At 33.6% G+C, this 21,784-nt stretch overlaps 1 protein-coding gene across 2 annotated transcripts in view; it reads left to right on the forward strand.

The window, feature by feature from the left end:
* PCDH11X (protocadherin 11 X-linked) overlaps nt 1-21,784 on the forward strand; it is a 732,575-nt gene that overhangs the window by 584,683 nt on the left and 126,108 nt on the right. Inside the window, exon 6 of one of the 2 annotated variants that reach the window (XM_015127772.3) lies at nt 3,050-3,073. The exons of the other annotated variant lie outside the window; for it this stretch is intronic. Coding sequence (XP_014983258.2) covers nt 3,050-3,073 — 24 coding nt within the window. The remainder of the gene's footprint in view (nt 1-3,049; nt 3,074-21,784) is intronic. 2 annotated transcript variants of the gene reach the window in all.

Below are 21,784 nucleotides of genomic sequence, written 5' to 3' on the forward strand. Positions count from 1 at the left end.
ATTAAAGGAGCTTTATTACATGACTTTAAAATTTATGCGTAATAGAAGTGCAACTGTTACTTCTTTATTGAAGTAAATGGCAATTATAGATTGACGCATGGTGCTTGATCAACAAACGTTATGCCAACACTGTGAATTTTATGGTGAGTTCTATTGACCTTTAAGCTCTTCAAACATCATCTAGTTATTTGGAATTCTCATTTACATTTAGCCAGATATTTCTAGTTCATATTTAGTACTTAAAATTTGTTTTAGGATTATAAAGGAGATATTAAAATATGCATGTATGTGATAACATAGCATGTTTTGATATTGTTCTCATGATAAATTGTAGTAATATTTATGAAACTCAAACAGGAGATTTTTTTTCTTTAAAATGTATGTTTTCTTAATTTTGTAGTAAAAGAAGCGTAGTTATTTCTATTGTTTTAATTTACTAATTAAAATATTTGCTAGTCATTAATTCAGAAAACAATGTTAAAAAACTCAATTATACTCAAAGTAAGAATTTATGCAAATATAATTTTTTATTAGTATTGAATTTGTGTAAGTAAAAATAATGATGCCTCAAGTATTGTTTTTAAATTTATTAACAAATAAATTTAATCACAGAATGTTTAATAGCCTAAAAACAATCTTCTGGTTAAAAACAAATTTAACTGGTGAGATATATTCATCTTCCATATTATACAAATTATGTTTTAAGTTACACATTAGTCATATTATATACCTAGTCATTCATAATATAAAATTTGGTTGGATTAATTATTTTAAAAATTAGTTTGAGTCATAATGATTCACATAGACTATAGTATTTTAGATGACAAGGACTATGCTGATCTGTTTACTACAAACATCTTGGGCAATGTTGATGCTTTAAAAATGTCAATGATAAACTTTTAAACCTTAATTAAAAATTACTCTGAGATTTAGAGATACATTTCAAGATGGGCCTTTAGCTTAGGCAAAAAAGTCTTAATAATTATAATTAATAATTATAATGTATTTCTTAGTGGTTGTTAGCATATAATATATATGTGTGTATGTGTGTGTATATATATACATATGTGTGTATATACATATGTGTGTATATACATGTGTATATATGTATGTATGTATATGTATGTATATGTATATACGTATGCATCTATATGTATATACATATGTATGTATGTGTGTATATATATGTATATGTGTGTGTATATATATACACATATGTATATACTGCCTTACAGTGGGAAACTGGTTCCTTTTCTGGACCATTTCTCATGTGATGAATTCGAGAAATTCTTCACATTCAGTCTTAAAAGTTTTATACTGAATATGCTTATTCTGAATTTAAGGAAAAGTAATCAATATTTGACATTGGTAGTTTATAAACCAATTTTCACTTTTCAATTTGGGAGCTAAAAGTCTTGAATAGGTTGTTAAAATGTGTTTATTTTCTTTTTTATTGTTGTCTTGTCCCTTGTTTTGCTTCTTTTATTTGTACCTTCCATACTATTAGAAATAAGTCCAGACCCATTACATTACTTATTTTTTTGACCTTTTTAGTTACCAAATTAGAAAGGATTTTTATCACTAAGCTCTAGACAACACTGAAATTGCAGTTTTTAAAAATGAAAAGCATGTACATTATTACTTTTCTGTTTAAAGCAGTCTTTCTCTTTTTACTTCAGTATATTTGAAAACTCTACACTTAAATATTACGAGTTGATTATTAATTCTAATTAATAAAAAATTAGAGTGATTCTGTGTGTGTGTGTATGTGTGTGTGTGTGTGTTTCTCATCATTGAAGTAGAATCCTCATTTAAAGGGTGGGGAGTTGCAAAATTCTATTTAGAAAATCAATCCTCCCGAAAGTGTCTTATGAAAGCACTATTTAAAAGAAATGTTATACTTCATCTTGTATTACCATTAAATTACATTGCATACAGATGAAACACCTTGCAATGAGAAATAAATGTGCTGTTTGTCAATGACACTTACAAATATTGTACAATGCTCTTTTATTGATCCTTATTAGTGCATAGAAACATTACTTTCACCTCTATTTTTCTATTCTGCTTTATTACGTCCATCTAAGAATTTCATGTCTTTGATTTTATAATATTCTAATTTTATTCAAAATAGATTTTTAACAAGTTCAAAATGTTTATCTTTACGCTTTCATCCATAATGCATATTATTAAATAATTCCTAAAATGCAGATGTGATTGGGAAATTATTTATTAACATGGGCTTTAAAATTTTGTAATGAATAAACTTGAGAGTCATCTACCCAGATCAATATATATTTGGGTATTTATAAACATACAATTATTTTGTTTAAAAAAGACTTTGCTACTTGTTCCAGGTCAAGCATGATTTCATAGTGTTTTGATGAAAGTCAATAATGCAAGGCTTGAATTTATCTAGAAAATAACGACAATAATCTCTATCCCTTATGTTCTAATTGTGAGAAATAATATAAAATTTTAAGTGAAGACAATGGTATTATAGAAAAAGTTTCTTAAACCATGATAAGAATAATTCTATTGGGCCATTCTCATGTTAGTGCCTGCTGATTTGGGGTTTTTCCTATTACGATTTTATATATCAGAATTTGGAAACAGAGCAACCTGTTAAGTCAAAAACAAAGTCTTTGCTTGCTCTACACTTATAGTAGGAGGTTGCATGAAAGAAACTGGTATGTCAGTAGAGGACTGTACTTAGCCATCACAAGCGACGAAGCTAGAAAATCTACTGAGTTACCGCAAAATGTTAAGCTCAACAACACATTTCCTTTGTGGAAAGGACCAATCATTACTTCCAAGGAAGCCAACATATTGCATAGGTTTGGTCCAATTCTATAAAATTGTATTACAAAATACAAATATCAAGGAGCACCAGTCTTTGTCTATCTCAATTATCACATTCTTTGCAAAGTGAAGTAGAAAATATATTGCAATACCTTACAAATTGTATTTATTTAGGTATGCTAATATAATGTTGTAGAAATAAGAGAAAATATTTATTGTGTTTAACTTTATTAAAATTTCTTTTTAGCTTTCATTCCTGGACTAAAGAAAGGTACAGTAGAAATCCACACAAACCATCACCATGTTGCATGTTTCATTTTAAAATGAATTGCTGATTTGTGTTTAAGAACTGTTTACCTTTTTGCTTCTCATAAAATATCAACTGTTTGCTTCAAACACATTTTTAATACATTTAAAATATCTGAAATCTAGGAAGGGCATTCAGTCAGTTGGATATATTATATATCTGAATGCTTTTTCTAAATTGTGTGTCATCAATATTTAGATAGTAAAATAAATGTGACCCTATAGTTATTTATTTGACTTAGTTACTTTCAAATTACCTATGAATTTAATTATTCATTTTTCTCCTGTGATAGTATAAGCATTTTCAGTGTTTTGTTTGAGCAGCCATTAAAGATATAATTATACTTTTCTGGATTCAATTCCAATTTGATCTATAAACTGTATATGTTTTCTAAACATATACTAACAAAATTAAGTTTCCATTGTTTATGAACTTGTAAATAATATGTAATATGCATTTTCTTTTCCAAATTATAACACATGTATTACATGTAAACCTATGATAAGTTAAGGCTGTCAGACAAAATATTTCTAAAAACATGGAGTTTAAGCAATCAGTTAAAAAATATATATATATATATATTTTGTGCTGATAAAATTTTAAAACGCTGCAGGATATACTGAATGTTCCAAATATATTTGCACTCATTGTATATATGCACACATTTCTTCATTGTCCACTTTATATTTGGTGATGTTTCTGTCCTATTGTTCCACTGCTCTTTATAACAGTAATTTATTTCACTCACACACTTCTATCTTAAACTGCAATGTATAATACACTGATGTTTTGATGAAATAGAAATAGCACTTAAAGAAAAAAATTTCCTGAAATCAGTCATAAACCTAAATTTTTATATAAAGAAGAAACTTACCTTTAATCTTTAATTTTGACATATGAGCAATATTAACAACATACTTTATCAATTTTTGGTATTTTAAATGTGGTAGAATGTTGCTTTTGACTTTTTACATTGTGTTGGGGTAGTTCTTCTTTTCTTCTATAATCAGTTCTAATGTCCATGATACATTTTTGGCTATCATCTAAATAATGAAATGTGATCTCATTTGTCCATTTTTGCTTTGGTTGCCTGTGCCTGTTGGGTAATGTTCAAAGAGTTTTTGCACATTCATATTTCCTGAGGAGTTTCCCCCAAAGTGTTCTTCTAGTAATTTCATAGTTTGAAGTCTTAGAGTTAATTAAGTCTTTAATATGCATTGATTTGATTTTTTGTGTATGGCAAAAGATAGGGGTCTAGTTTCATTCTTCTGCATATGGATATCCAGTTTTCCAGGTAGCAATGATTGAAGAAACTGTCCTTTCCCTAATGTATTTTCTTGGAACATTTGTTGAAAATGAGTTTACTGTAGATGTATGAATTTATTTATGGGTTTTCTATTCTGTTCCGTTGGTCTATATGTCTATTTTTATGCTAGTACCATACTATTTTGGTTAGCATAACTCTGTAGTATAATTTGACATCAGGTGATGTGATTTCTCCAATGTAGTTTTTTTTTTTTTTTTTTGCTTAGGATAACTTTGGCTATTCTGGGTATTTTATGGCTCCATGTAAGTTGTAGGATTTTTTTTTTCAATTAATGTGAAGAGTGTCATGATTATTTTACATGGGTTTGCATTGAATCTATAGATTACTTTGGGAGTATGAGTATCTTAACAATATTTATTTTTCCACATACATGTAATATCTTTTCATTTTTTGTGTCTTCAATTTCTTTCATCAAAGTTTTATAGTGTTCATTGTAAAGATTTTCAATTCCTTGATTAATTTATCTTATTTTATTTGTAGCTATTGTAAATGGGATAAATTTCTTGATTCCTTAATGTTGGCACATAAACATGTTACTGATTTTTGTATGTTGATTTTGGATATGAAATCAACATTCAAAATTACTAAATTTGTTTATCAGTTCTAATCAATTTCTTGAGGAGTCTTTAGGTTTTTCTAAATATAATACCATATCATTAACAAACAAGAATAGTTTTACTTCTTCTATTTCAACTTGGATGTCCTTTATTTCTTTTTCTTGTCTGATTGCTCTAGCTAGGACTTCCAGTACTATGTTGAATGACATTGGTGACAGTGGTCATCCTTATCGTGTTCCAGATCTTAGAGAAAACACTTTTTGTTTTTTCCCCATTCAGTATGAAACTAGCTGTGGGTTTGCTGTATATGGCCTTTATTATACTGAGGTATGTTCATCCTATACCCAATTCTTTGAGAATTTTTTTTAAATGAAGGAATGTTGAATTTATCAAGTAATTTTTCAGCATCAATTGAAATAATCATATGGGCCAGGCGCGGTGGCTCACACCTGTAATCCCAGCACTCTGGGAGACCAAGATGGGTGGATCACGAGGTCAGGAGATCGAGACCATCCTGGCTAACACGGTGAAACCCCGTCTCTACTAAAAAATATGAAAAGCTAGCCGGGTGAGGTGGTGGGCGCCTGTAGCCCCAGCTACTCTGGAGGCTGAGGCAGGAGAATGGCATAAACCCGGGAGGCGGAGCTTGCAGTGAGCTGAGATCAGGCCACTGCACTCTAGCCTGGAGGACAGAGCAAGACTCCGTCTCAAAAATAATAATAATAATAATATGATTTTTGTCTTTTATTCTATTGATATGATAAATCCCATATATAGATTTGCATACATTGAGACATCCTTGCATCTCTAGGTTAGATCCCACTTAGTCATGATGAATGACGTTTTTAATGTGTTGTTGAATTCAGTTTGCTAGTATTTTGTTGAAGATTTTTGCATCAATATTCATCAGTGATATTGGCCTGTTTTCTTTTTCTGATGTGTTGTTGGTTTTGGTATCAGGGTAATATTAGCGTCATAGAATAAGTTTTGTAGTGTTCCCTCCTTCTCTATTTTCTAGAATAGTTTGAATAGAATTGGTATTAGTTCTTTCTTAAATATGTGTTAGAAGTCAGCAGTGAAGCCCTCTGGTCCTGAGTTTTTTTTCTGCTAGAAGATTGTTTTTTCTTTCTTTTTTTTTTTAACTTTTAAGTTCAGGGGTACAAGTGTAGGTTTGTTAATAGGTAAACTTGTGTCACAGGGGTTTGTTGCACGGTTTGTTTCATCACCCAGGTTTTAAGCCTAGCACCCATTAGTTGTTTCTCCTAATCCTCTCTCCTCCCACCCTCCATCCTTCAAGAGACCCCAGTGTGTGGTGTTCTCTTCTGTGTGTCCTTGTGTTCTCATAATTTAGCTCTCACTAATAAGTGAGAACATGTGGTATTTGGTTTTCTGGCCCTGTGTTATTTCAGTAAAAATAATGGCCTTCTGATTGATTCATATTCCTGCAAAAGACATAATCCTGTTCTTCGTTATGGCTGCATAGTATTCCATGGTGTATATGTAGCACATATTCTTTAACCAGTCTATAATTGATTGACATTTAGGTTGATACCATATCTTTGCTACTGTGAGTAGTGCTGCAGTGAACATATGTATGTCTGTGTCTTTATAATAGAATGATTTATATTCCTTTGGATATATTCTCAGTAATGGGATTGCTGGGTCAAATGGTATTTCTGTCTTTAGGTCTTTGAGTAATTGCCACACTGTCTTCCACAGTGGCTGAAATAATTTATACTCTGACCACCAGGGGATAACTTTTCCTGTTTCTCTACAACCTCACCAGCATTTCTTACGATTTGACTTTTTAACTATAGCCATTCTGACTGGTGTGAGATAGTATCTGATTGTGGATTTGATTTGCATTTCTCTAACAATCAATGTTGCTGAGATCTTTTCATATGATTGTTGACCACATGTATGTCTTCTTTTTGAGAAGTGTCCGTTCATGTATTTTGCCAACTTTTTATCAGAGTTGTTTTTTTCTTTGTACACTTTTTTTAAATTCATTATAGATGCTGGATATTATACCTCTGTCAGACACATAGTTTGCAAAAACTTTATGTTATTCCATGGGTTCTTTGTTTACTCTGTTGATAGTTTATTTTGCTTGCAGAAGCTGTTTCATTTAATTAGATCTCATTTGTCAATTTTTGCTTCTGTTGCAATTGCTTTTGGAATTTTTGTTATGAAACTTTTGCCAGTGCCTGTGTCCTGAATGGTATTGCCTAGGTTGTCTTCCAGGAATTTTATAGTTTTGGGTTTTATGTTTAAGTGTTTAATCCATCTTGAGTTTATTTTTGTATATAGTGTAAGGAAGGGGCCCAGCTTCAATCTTCTGCATATGCCAGTTATGTCAACACCATTTATTGAATAGAAATTGAATAGAAAATCCTTTCCTCAGAGTGAGTTGTAGGTGTGTGGTCTTATTTCTGGGTTCTCTATTCTATTCCATTTGTCTATGTGTCTGTTCCTGTATCAGTGCCATGCCATTCTGGTTACTATAATCTTGTGGTATAGTATAGTTTGAAGTCAGGTAGCATGATGCCTCTGGCTTTGTTCATTTTGTTTATGATTACCTTGGCTATGAGGGCTATTTTTTGGTACCATATAAATTTTAAAGTAATTTCTTGAAATTTTATTTCTGTAAAGAATATCATTGATAATTTAGTAGGAATAGCATTGAATGTATAAATTGTTTTGGGCAGGATGACCATTTTAATGATATTGATTATTTCTATCTATGAGCATAAAATGTTTTTCCATTTGTTTGTGTCATCTCTGATTTCTTTGAGCAGTGGCTTGTAGTTCTCCTTGTAGAGACTTTTCACCTCCCTGGCTAGCTGTATTCCAAGGTATTGTATTCTTGTTGTGGCAAATGTGAGTAGGCATTTGTTTGTGGCTCTCAGCTTGACTGTTGTTGATGTATAGGAATGCCAGCAATTTTTGCACATTGATTTTGTGTCCTGAGACTTTGGTGAAGTTGCTTAACAGCTTCAGAAGCTTCGGGGCTGACAAAATGTTTTGTTTTGTTTTGTTTTTAGATATAGGGTCATGTCATCTGCAAACAGAGATAGTTTGACTTCCTCTCTGCTGGAAGATTTTTATTATGGCTTTGAGCTCATTATTTTTATGGATTTGTTCAGGTTTTGGATTTCTTAATAGTTTAAACTTGATAGGCTGTATGTGTCTAGGATTTGTCAATTTCTTATAGATTTTTCCATTTATTGGCAAATAGTTGCTAAAAATGGCCGCTAATCATCTTTTGAATTCCTGTGGTATCAGTTGTAATGTCTCCTTTTACATCTCTGGTTTTATTCAGGTCTTCTCTCTTTTCTCTTAGTCTGGCTAAAGGCTTGTCAATTTTGTTTAAACAAAATGACTTTTTACTTCATTGATCTTTTGTATTGATTTCTTTGTTTTGATTTCATTGATTTATCTTCTATTATTATTATTTTTCTTCTACTAATGTTGGATTTTGTTTGCTCTTGCTTTGCCTGTTGTTTGAGATGCATCATTAGGCTGTTTACTTGAAGTTTTTCTCATTTTTTAGTGTAGGCATTTACAGCTATAAACTTCCCTCTAAGTACTGCTATTGCTATGTCCCATAGGGTTCAGTATGGTGTGTGTCCATTATAATTTGTTTCAAGAATTTTTTCAATTTTCTTTTTAATTTCCGCATCAACACACTGATCATTCAGCAGCATGTTGTTTAATTTCTCTGTGAATGTATAGTTTCCAAAATCTCTCTTGTAATTAATTTCGAGTTTTATTCCATTGTGGTCAGAGAAGATGCTTCATAATTTTTGATTTTTTTGAATGTTTTAAGAACTGTTTTTTGAACTAACATGTGGCCTTTCCTTGAGAATGATCTATTTGCTGAGGAGAAAAATGTGTATTCTGCTGCAGAAGGGTGAAATTTTCTGTAACTATTAGGCTTCTTTGTTCTATAGGGAGGATTAAGTTCATTTTTTTTTTTTTCCTGTTGTTGTTGTTGATTTTCTGTCTGAAAGGTCCAATGCTGAAAGTGTGGTGTTGAAGTCTCCACCTATTATTGTATTGGGGCCTATCTCTATCTGTAGCTCAATAAAATTTGCTGTATATATCTAAGTGTTGTAGTGTTGAGTACATATATATTTACAATTGTTGAATCCTTTTCCTGAATTGACTCATTTATCATTATATAGTGACTTTCTTTGTCTCATAGTTTTTATCTTGAAATATAATTTGTCTGATATAAGTCTAGCTATTACCACACTTTTTTAGTTTTCATTGGCATGAAATATCTTTTACCATCTGTTTGTTTGCAATCTATGAGTGTGTTTAAATGTGAAGTATGTTTCTTGTAGGCAATCGATTATATAGTTTTTTTAATCCATTAATCCACTCTATGCCTTTTGATTGGAGAGTTTAGTTGTTTTTACATTAAATGCTATTATTAACAAATAAGGGCTTATTCTTGCCATATTGTTATTTGTTTTCTGTTCATTTTGTGGCCTTCTCTTCCTTCTTTCCTTCCTTTTTTCTTTCTTTTAGTTAAGATGATTTTCTCTGGTGATACAATTTAGTTTTGTTTCTTTTTAATTTTTTGTCAATCAGTTATCAGTTTTTTGATTTGAGGTTACATGAAACTTGCAAATACTATCTCATAACCGATTATTTTAAGCTAATAATACTAATTTAACACTGTTTGTATAAACAAACATAAAAACATAAAGAAACTCATAAATACTCTACATTTTATTCCCCTACTTTTTAGTCTTTTGCTGTTTTTATTTATATATCATTGTACTGTCTAGGTCTTGAAAAGTTGTAGTTATTATTTTTTATTGTTTCCTGTTTTAATATGTCTACTTATGATAAGAATAGTTTACACACCACAGTTACAGTGTGATAATATTCTGTATTTTTTGTGTTACTATTGCCAGTGAGTTTTGTACCTTTGTATGAATTCTTGTTACTCATTAATATTCTCTTATTTTTAATTGAGGTACTCTCTTTAGTATTTCTTGAAGGACAGGTCTGGTGTTGTTAAAATCCTTCAGCTTTCATTTTTTTGGGGGAAGTCTTTATTTCTCCTTCATGTTTACAAGATATTTTCACCAGATATGCTATTATAGGGTGAAAGCGTTTTGGGCTTGGTTTGCTCTTGCTTCTGTAGTTTTCTTTAGTTGTGATGGTAGGTGGTTCAATTGAGATTTTTTTTTTTAACTTTTAGATGTGGGCATTTAGTGCTATAAATTTCCATTTTATCACTCCCTTACTTGTGTCCCAGAGATTCTGGTATATTGTATCTGTGTTCTTATGAGTTTCAAATAACTTCTTGATGTCTGCTTCAATTTCATTATTTACCCAAAAGTTATTCATGACATGAACAAATTATATAATTTCCATTTAACTGTATGGTTTTGAGCAATTTTCTTAGTCTTGCTTCCTAATTTGATAGTACAATGATCTGAGGGAGTGATTTTTATTATTTCAGTTCTTTTGCATTTGCTGAGGAGTGTTTTGTGTCCAATTATGTGGTCAATTTTAGAGTATATGCTGAGTGGCATTGAGAATAATGTACATTCTGTGGTATTTGGGTAGAGATTTCTGTAAATGTCTATTAAGTACATTTGATCCAGTGCTGAGTTTAGTTCCTAAATATCTTTGTGAATTATCTGTCTAATAATGTCAGTGGGTGTTGAAATCTCCCATTATTATTTTGTGGGAGTCTAAGTCTCTTTGATGGTCTCTAAAAACTTTTTTATGAATCTGGGTGCTAATGTGTTGGGTGCATATATATTTAGGAGAGTAAGGTCTTCTTGTTGAATTGAACTCTTTACCATTATGTGATGCCCATCTTTGTCTTTTTGCTATATTTGTTGGTTTAAAATTTGTTTTGTCTGAAATTACGATTGAAATCCCTGCTTTTTTATTTTCCATTTGTTTGTATATTTTTTCTATTCCTTTATTTTGAGCTCATGTGTGTCACTGCATGTGAGGTGTGTCTCTCGAAGACAACATAACAGTGGGTCTTGGTTCTTTATACAACTTATCACTCTGTGCCTTTTAATTGAGGGCATTTAGCTTGTTTACATTCAAAGTTAGTACTGATATGTATGGATTTGATTCTATCATCATCATGTTAGCTGGTTATTTTGCAGGCTTGTTTGTGTGGTTCTTTATAGTGTCACTGGTCTGTGTAATTCAGTATGTTTTTGTAGTGGCTGGTAACTGCCTTTCCTTTCCATATTTAGTGCTTCCATCAGAAGCTCTTGTAAGGCAGGTCGGTTGGTAATGAATTCCCTCAGCATTTGCTTGTCTGAAAATAATGTCATTTCTCCTTCACTTAGGAAGCTTAGTTTGGCCAGATATGAAACTCTGGGTTGAAATTTCGTTAAGAATATTGAATATAGGCCCCCAGTCTTTTCTGGCTTGTAAGGTTTCTGCTGAGAGGTCTGATGTTAGTATGATGGGGTTCTTTTTTTTAGGTGACCTGACTCTTCTCTAGTTGCCTTTAAATTTTTTTAAAAAAATTTTGACCTTGGAGACTCTGATGACTGTGTTCGGAATGATCTTCTTGTAAAGTATCTTACTGAGGTTCTCTGAATTTTCTGAATTTGATTCTTGGCCTGTATAACTAGGCCAGGGAAGTGACCATGGATGGTATCCTGAAATATGTTTTCAAAGTTGCTTCCATTCTCCTCATCTTTTTCAGGGATAACAATGCTTCATAGATTTGTTCTCTTTTCATAATTCCATATTTTTTGGAGGTTTTATTTATTCCTTTGAATTCTTTTTTCCCTATTCTTGTCTAACTGTGTTATTTTGGAAAGCTGACCTTCATGCTCTGAGATTCATTCCATAGTTTGGTCAATTCTACTATTAATACTTGTGATTGCATTATGAAATTTTTGTAGTTTGTTTTTCAGCTCTATGAGCTCAGTATATTGTTTTCTATAAATACTTATTTTGTTTGTTAGTTGTTATGTCATTTTATTGTGATTCTTACCTTCCTTGAATTGGATTTCAATGTACTCCTGCATCTCAATGATCTTAGTTTCTATTCATATTCTGAATTCAATTTCTGTCATGTCAGCTATTTCAGCCCAGTGAAGAACTGTTGCTAGAGAGCTAGTGTGGTCATTTGGAGGAAAGAAGACAGACACTCTGGCTTTTAGAGTTGTCAGAGTTTTTGCACTGTTCTTTCTTGTCTTTGTGGGCTGATGTTCCTTTAGTCTTAGAAGTTGCTGTTTTGTAAGCTTCTTCTTTTTTTTTTTTTTTAGTCCTATTAGATGACCTTGAGGGTTTGGTTGTGGTACAAGCTTAGTTCAGTCAACTGGGTTCATTTCTGGAAGAATTTAGGGGGCCAAGGCTCCACTCCTAACTTCTATACTGCATGCTATAACTCTGGGAGGCTGGTATTGGGCCCTGACTGTTCTCTGGCTCCTCAAAGTTAGGAACCCAATGTGCCAGGGAGGCCGAAATGCTCCCAGACTACTGATCACTAAACTTTGATGGCTGGTGACAGTCAAAACATTTGGTAGGTCAGTGGCAGCGGGATCTGTCCTTGTTTGCATATGCCAGCAGCAGTGACAGCGGCAGCACTGTGTGGTACATGCATGTTTGCTGTGGCAGGGTGCTAGTGGATATTGGGGTACCAGTCTCCCTGCAGACATTCACAGCAGTGACAGAGGCAGCACGGATCTCTAGGATGGGGATCCCCTCTGGCGACTATGCATGTGGTCATGCTGGTGGTAGTTTTAGCACAAGGGCTGGATGCTGTCGGGTGCAGGTCTTTGTGCACCCTCTGTGTGCACTCATGCAGGCAGAGGTCCCCACTCAGGGAGTGGGAGGGTCTGCTGTTCTCTGTTACTAGTTTCACTCTGACATCATTGGCACAGGGGCAGGTGCCTGGTAAAGGTGGGGCTGGTGGGCTCTGTTCCCACAAAGGCTCTGACTGCAATGACGGTACAGTGGGGAGAGAGGAGGCAGAGTGAACTCATGCTGGCAGCAGTGGAAGGGCAGGGTACACACACACACACACACACACATCCCACACACACTGAGGGGACAGGGAATGCAAAAGCCACGTTACACACACTCACCAGCAAGGCAATATGGGGAGTGGCCGTGGACCTGGGGGTAGATGTAGTTGGGGAGGGAGAGTGTGGGCTAGTGCATGGCCATGGGCTCTGCTCTGCTGGAGCTCTCTGCCAGTGTGGTGCAGTCCACCAGTGCAGAAGCTATGATGCGAGTCCACAGGGCAACAGAGGTTGCACTGCAAGGAGGTAGAGTCAGGCTGGGCCTCCGGGACAGGCCAGTAGACCAAGGGGTGCACAGGTTGCACCATCCCCTTCTGATGGGCCTGCCGAGTTCAGGTCTGACAGTTCCACTAGGGATAAATTCCCCTATTAAAGCAAGTCAAGCCTGGGGTGTGAGAATCTCTGACCATGCTCTGCTACAGATGCTCCCGCACCAAACCCTCTGCGCTCCTCACTGGATGAAATACTGCCCCTACCACTTCTCTAAGCAGCTGTCTCTGCCAATGCAAGCGTCTGTGGTGGTCAAGTTGTTTCCTACTGCTAGGATTCCAGAAGTCCATGGTGAGAGCTAATTGCTCCTTACCAGTTCAACTTACCTGTTCCCTAAGAGTTACTGGGGGCCAGGAACGAGTCCTGCTGCACAGTAGCCCCTTGCAGTATTCCCAGCTTCCTTCTCCTTCAGCCCATTTTTGTCTTCCCTTTGTCCACTCTCAGTGCCTTTCCTCTGAAGATATGTTAAGAGTGCAGCAGCTGTCAGGATCCCTCAGTGGCAGCCGTTCCACCTGGCTGCTTCTAGTTGGCCATCTTGCTCAGCTCCGATCATTTAACCTCTTAAAGTCTGTTTACTCATTTGTAAAATATAAATACCAATAGCAACTATTGCAAAGAATTTAACAGTGCCCCTTAGACACTGTAGATGTTAAATATTATGCTAATATAATAATAGCATTCTTATTTTTCCATTAACTTTTAGGCAAAATCAATTTCATTTTGTTTTTATTTCAAATATAAATAAAAGAGGTACTGCTTGTTTTCATTAACCTGTGAAATATTTTTCTATGAATTAAAAAATAAAGCTGTGTGCATAATTCTGTTCTTTTATCATTATTAGTATTTTCAGTCACTTATATCTTAAGAAACAGAGGAGATAATTCTTTTTACGAGTTTATCAAATTATCTTGTAATTGTTAAATACACCTTGAAGTCTCCATTCCCATAACTAAATCTGGTTTGTCTTTAACCTTTAATTAAGCTAACCTCTCTGTTTAGCAATGTCTGACCGTAAAGATGATAAGCCAGGTACCAATGTGTAACTTGCATTTTTTAGCATATTTTAAAACTTCAGCAAAGTCTTGATGTAAATGAATAGATGTATGCATATCAGTCTATGGTTATAGTATCTTTACCCACACATGTCTCATTAAAATTATTGGGAACATTTGTCCTTTATTTTGTTTTTCACTTAGTCTTCAAAGTTTTATGTGTAGACTCTTTATAAATAGTTTAAATTCAGATTGTTAGTAATAAAGAAAAATATCACTTTAAGAATCTGACAGCGGCCGGGCGGGGTGGCTCAAGCCTGTAATCCCAGCACTTTGGGAGGCCGAGACGGGCGGATCACGTCAGGAGATCAAGACCATCCTGGCTAACGCGGTGAAACCCCGTCTCTACTAAAAAAAATACAAAAAACTAGCCGGGCAAGGTGGCGGGCGCCTGTAGTCCCAGCTACTCGGGAGGCTGAGGCAGGAGAATGGCGCAAACCCGGGAGGTGGAGCTTGCAGTGAGCTGAGATCCGGCCACTGCACTCCAGCCTGGGCTACAGAGCGAGACTCCGTCTCAAAAAAAAAAAAAAAAAAAAGAATCTGACAGCAATATTTGCCTTTTAACATCCATGGGAACAGTATATTTTGTCTAACTTAAGTATCTGACACCAAACATTAAACATAACATTTCCTTTGTAATCTTATCCTTTGATACATTTTAGTGTATGAGATATTTCAAGTAAAGATGTGAAACATGTAAATTAATTGTCTTTTTTATCCCTCAGAGATAACCAAGGTATTTATTAAATTCCCTGAAGCCATATGACAAGACATACAGCTAAACTCAAACTAAATTATCTGGCTTTTGTAAGCTTTATGTTTGACATCATGATAATCCACATTTTGTTCTTTTACAAAAGTGATGCAATGAATTTATAAATTAACACAGAGATATTGATTACAATAATTTCATAAAGACAAAGAGAAGCCTCACAATTGTGACACTGGGCTTGTTTGACATTCCTCGTACCTAAACATTTTACTACCTTTTACACTTTTACCTTTGATCCAGCAATCCCACTACTGGGTATCTATCCAGGGGAAAAGAAGTCATTATATGAAAAGGATACTTGCACATGCATGTTTATAGCAGCACAATTCACAATTGTGAAAATATGGAACCAGCCTAAATGCCCACCAAACAATGAGCTAATAAAGAAAATCTGTGTGTGTGTGTGTGTGTGTGTGTGTGTGTGTGTGTGTGTGTGTATGCTGGATATATATATAGATAGATAGATAGATAGATAGATATATGCTGGATCAAATGGTAGATCTACTTTTAGTTCTTTAAGAAATCTCCATACTGTTTCTCAAAAGGGTTGTACTAATTTACATTCCCTTCAACAGTGTAAAAGTGTTCACTTTTCACCACATCCATGCCAACATCTATTAATTTATTATTTTTTCATTATGGCCATGTTTGCCAGAATAAGGTGGTATCATTCATACACACACACACACATACACACACACACCAACCATGGAATACTACTCAGGCATAAAAAGGAACAAAATAATGGCATTTGCAGCAGCCTGGATGGAATTGGAGACCATTATTCCCAGTGAAGTAACTCAGCAATTGAAAATCAAACCTCGTATGTTCTCACTCATAAGTGGGAGCTAAGCTATGAGGATGCAAAGACATAAGAATGATACAATGGACTTTAGGGACTTAGGGGAAAGGGTAGGAGAGGGGTGAGAAATAAAAGGCTACACATTGAGTACAGTGTACACTGCTTGGGTGATAGGTGCACCAAAATCTCAGAAATCACCACTAAAGGGCTTATTCATGTAAAAAAAAAAAAATTTTTTTTTAATGTGATTGCTATAGAAAAAGAGGAGGGAACATATAAAGGATGAGTATAATTTAAGACTTTGGATGAATACTCTTGAATTGTATTAAAACTGATTTCCATCAAAGACCAGTATAAATTATTGAAATTGTTTCTTAAAAACATAAGTGTACATTTCATTTTTATAGATTTATTAATACATATTTGTTTATATTTACATATAAAACTGGGGCTAAGATTTTTCAAATAATAAGATTTCATAGTTATTTCATAATTACTATACTAGCAAAAATTATAAATACTATAGAAAATCATATTTGGAGCAATCTTTCATTGTTTGTCTGACTCAAATTTTTAAGTATATTTAAATTCAAAGTTTTAAGTATATTTAAAAAGATGTCTAACATAAATATGTAACAGTGTATTTACCCCAGAAACTTTAGTGATTAATAAGAATAATGACGTAGGAAGAGATCAGGAAGGTTCACATGTTTTTATACATCATAAGAAGCACATTTACAATGAAGAATAATTTGGCTTTTAATAATAAGAGAAGTGTTTATAATAATGTAACAGGATGACATAATTGCTCATCACAATTGGAAGCTATCTTTAAGGCCTGAAAGCACATGCAATCTATCTGAGTCGATCTATTATTTTTAGTAATCAATGAAATTTCAGTTACTTGTGATAATAAAGATGATAATATTTTTCTCTAAGATATAACCTTGCATAATAATAGAAAGACTGATGAGATGGTCAGTTACGTTAAACTTAGAAGAAACATTTCTTACTAGAAAAGAACATCTTGCAGTTCTCGAAACTCATTTTTTTCTGTCAACACAGCAAAAATTCAAAATATGTAAAAAGCCTTATTATCCCATTAAATGTAGAGCTGAAAGCCTCTTCAGCCTGCCTATTGAATTAGCAAATACAAAATTGAGTACTTTGATTGATATCACCCTGCCAAAGATTCAGCCAAGAGAATTTGGGTAGCTTTATTAAAGCTGGGTTGGACGGTGAGTCTGAGCATTAATTTTTTATGTAGTAGAACACAAGGTCAAAACTTGCCTTCTGGAACTGCCTTTCCTTGTACTATAATAGATTATCAGATTGAAAAGTACTATCAGAATACAGAACAGAGTATAAAGATTAAGTGCTAGCTATTTATACATCAAGGAACATGAAGTATTTTGATTGTTGTTATTATTATGTAACATAACAGTAACTCCCCCAAATACCCAAACAATAAGAAAATGTAAATTATCTGTTTTAACTGTTAACTGGATGGTGGAGGTGAGTGAGATTCACTGATTGAATGATACAAAAGGCATTATATTTAACATAGAAAGTTATAAATATTTTACAATCTTATTTATGAACATCTGCATTATGGTTGAAAATGAAGGCTTTCATGAAAATAATCCTATATAACTATATAAAATAATATGCAGGACACGCATGACCCTTATTTATTCCCCATTAGTTTCTTATAGTTTGAAAGTGTAATAGCTTTGATTTCTTCATCTGAAAATGTGCAATAGTAATATGTTAGAACAAACATTTGTAAAACACTTATATCATAAATGCTCAATATATTTTGGTTTCTCATTGCAATAAGTGACTGCAAAATCATTAAAAGTAAAAATCATGGACATATAATGCAAAGACGTGAAAAAGTAAATTGACTCTCACAAGTCACAATTTAAAATATCTATACACTTCTATTTTTAAATTTCTTTTTAGAATAAAATGTACTAACTCTATCCATTATGCTCCAACTACAATTGCATCACAATTAATAATTGCTGTATCCATTCCATATATTTCCAGGAGAGTTATTTTGCTTGCCAAATATTGATATAAGCAAATAAACTTACCAAGTATCGCTGATTTTTTTATTATCACTCACTCAATCAAGGCACAAATTGAGAACAACATTTTTAGCATATATTAAGCAGTGGTAAGATCATCATCTTGTCAGAGAAGGATTTTAGTATATCTTTTTAGGGATAACGTATTGCACTTTTTTTTGTTAAATTTTAAATTGAAGTATTACATTGTGAAGCTACAGAACCCCATGATTATAAAGTGCTTTTCTTAGCAAAGCTTCTCTGACATGACAAATATACAATTTTTTATGATCTCTGAGAAATATGCTTTTCTTTTCTTTTCTTTCTTTTTTTTTTTTTTTTTTTTTTTTTTTTTTGTGAGACAGAGTTTTGTTCTGTTGTCCAGGCTAGAGTGCAATGGCGCGATCTCGGCTCACTGCATTCTCCGCCTCCTGGGTTCAAGCAATTCTCCTGCCTTGGCCTCTAGAGTAGATGGGATTACAGGCATGCACCACCACGCCTGGCTAATTTTTGTATTTTCAGTAGGATGGGGTTTCACCTTGTTGGCCAGGCTGAACTCTGAGAAATATGCTTTCTACCTGTTTGTTTAACTTGAACTTGAAAACAAACACACACACACAACTTCCCAACTGGATTACACTATTAACACATCAGAAAGGATATAAGAAAGGACTGCAAAGATAGTACTTAATGTTTTTAATTTTTTGAACTTTACAAACTTAATACTGTCATCCTATTGTTCAGTTAACATCCCTGAATCCTAAATTTCTTCAGATTCTAAAACAAAAAGTTCCAGATGATTTTATATTACATTATTTACTTACTGGGACTTACATCCTCATTAAAAAATCAGTATGATTGTTGTTAAATAATTCTTCCATTAGCAATTCTGAGCCTTTACTCTGCGGCAGGCCTTGTGGTAGGAGCTGGGCTTCAGAAATAAGTATACTGCAATCTGATTCTGGGAAATATTTAGATTCATAAATAGATAATTGTAACATAATATAGTAAGTGAAGATGGAGGTATAGAAAGGGTTTTCACCTCTGGAGAAATAAGAAGGGTATTTTCAATAGGTCTCTTAGTTAAGAGACCTAACATTTTTGTCTGTAAATCCTTAATATTGGCAAACTAATAATGTGTACACACCACTGACAACAATACTTTATCCTTTGATGAATACCCTACAATGGAGTGATTGAATTCTGTATATCAGTAAAAGGTAGATATATACCAGAGGGCGTCGCACTCTGTTGCCCAGCTGTGCAGTGGCACAGTCATGGCTCACTGTAGCCTAGAACTGCTGGGCTCAAGTGATCCTCCTGCCTCAGCCTTCCCAGTAGCTGTGACTATAGGCATGTGCCACCACTCCTGGACTTGGATAATGTTTTATTAGAATCATATAGCATAATTATCTCTTTGGTTAACCTCTTAGCATCAGTAGCATCTTTGTGAAGTGAGAGCGCATCATCAGATTATAAGAAATGACAGGAGGACTCTATTCTTGGGATAGTTTTTTTCAGTGTCTTGAGAATTAACAAATATTTATTTTTCTAGAATAACTTAAATGTAAGCTCACTAGAATGTACGCTCTATGATGGCAGCAGTCTTGTCTGAGTTGTTCACCTGTGTTTCTGTAGTTCCTTCAACAACATCTAGCACATAGAAGGTTTTTAATAAATATTCATTCAGCGAATTCCTACCTAATGTAGCATTCATTTGTCTATTCCCTTAGGAAAGTCTAATAATTGTTCTAGGTATCTTACAAATATATACAAGACCTGGACATAATAACTAAGGTAGAATTTTCAAGCTAATTAACTACCGGAAAACTCAAATTAGTAATTATATATATTTTTATTTTGTACCGATAAGTGTTATTATGTATTTATATTTTTATCTATTAGACTCGGGCAAGCTTGAGGAAGTTGTTTGTATTCTAAACTCTGTACTCAAAATAGTTTCAATCTGGCCTGCAAAAAAAGCTGAATTAGTCTCATAAATACAACAAAACCCTTATTGCCAAGGAGAGGCATATACTATGCAAATTCTGATCTGAGGGAATTTCAGTTGTTTCAAAAGCCATGATATTTGGGTTCCTCTGGATTCTAGCATTACATAAACAGGAAGAGAGGCGAAAATAAGCAGGAGTGATACAAGCAATTTTCAGGATGACAATTTGAAATCACGTATTCCAGCTCAACTTTCCAGAAAGTGACACCTGCACCTCTGTGGGGGTGTTTTCATGCACAAGCTGAATTGTACCTGTTCCAAATGGCCAGATGCACCTATACCCTGAATGTGGGTATACACCCACATTTGCCAAGCATTTTAAAATATGCTCTTTAAAGCGTAGTTTTGTATCCATTCTGATGACTTCTAGCCTGTAAACACAGGACCCACGTTAATTTAAATTTTAGTATCACAATAGAATGGCATTTGAAAAGTATAGTTATGATGGTATCATACTACCAGAAATCTAGATGTGAATAAGGTATTTCACTCACTTTTGACCTCTTCTGGTTTACTCCTGTGTCTGAAAAAAGAAAACAAGGCATGAAGGTATATTTCTGGCACTATAGGTGGGTGAAAGGCGCCCACTCTGAGCTCTGAGCCAAAATGTTTGCCAGAGGCTTAAATAACTAATTAGGCTTGGGGAACGCCATGGCTTCTTAGAGACATACACCTATAAACTCAGGCATATTTACACTTGCATGTTCATTTACCACAGAATTTACTTATCCTTTATCTCGTCTCTCATGATATTTCTGTATTTTTCTTCTTAGGCAGAGCCAAGTTTTATGAGTTTATTTGGTCATTTTCTGCCTGTATTCCTACTCCTGCTTTTCTTTTTCCTCTTCAGATCCTCATGCAGCTCAACTGAGGACATAATAATATATCTCTTCTTTCTCACTCCCCTCTGTTCTTACTATCAAAAATATTCCTAAACCATCTACCTCTCCACCCTTTTCATCACTTTTACCTATTGCATTTATGAAAATAACAGGAATTATGCCACAAAAATTATATATATATTAATTTTTATATATACACATATATGAATATATATCTATACACACACACATATATGTCCTTTAAATTGCTAATATTATCACATCAGCCACTTTATTAAACAACATGATCTTACTTGGACCCAACAAATAATTAATTCTGGTATGTTGTTTTTAACATCTATAATTAAATAATAATAATAATGCTAAGAACAAAAACAACAATAATGACATAATAGATTTTACAAATAAAATTGATATTCAAGGCAGACAGATATAAAACAACTTTGTAAGCATAGTAAAGCAATATAACCCTCCTACTTGTACAAAAGCAGAAAAAAATTTTCCCAATACGTAAACATAATAGTTGATAACTGATGCTAGTAGATGAAAGAATAGTCAATACATTCTTAGTACTTCTGATGCTAAGAACTTGCCCAAAAGAGATAAGAGAGATTCTCATCCTGAAAGAGTAATGAGAACATCAGAGTCAAATTAGTAGACAGGTGAGGACATGAATTATCTTTGGAGTAGATCAACTAATTGTATGATTTATAACAATAAAACTTAAAACATAATTTGTATTTCCTAAATTTCTACAGGTTTTTCCCTCCACATATCTTTATGTCGCATATTCTGTGCTATTTTTCCTCCTTGCATTTATTGTGATTAAGCTGTCAAGTTTATGTCAGAAATAGGCATTTACAATGAACAAAACCTACAGTGTGAATCTGGATGCAGGATGAAGTCATGCCCATCCTGTAGAAATAACATGCTACATTCT

The sequence above is a fragment of the Macaca mulatta genome, chromosome X, assembly GCF_049350105.2.
Source record: "Macaca mulatta isolate MMU2019108-1 chromosome X, T2T-MMU8v2.0, whole genome shotgun sequence".
NCBI lineage: Eukaryota > Metazoa > Chordata > Mammalia > Primates > Cercopithecidae > Macaca > Macaca mulatta.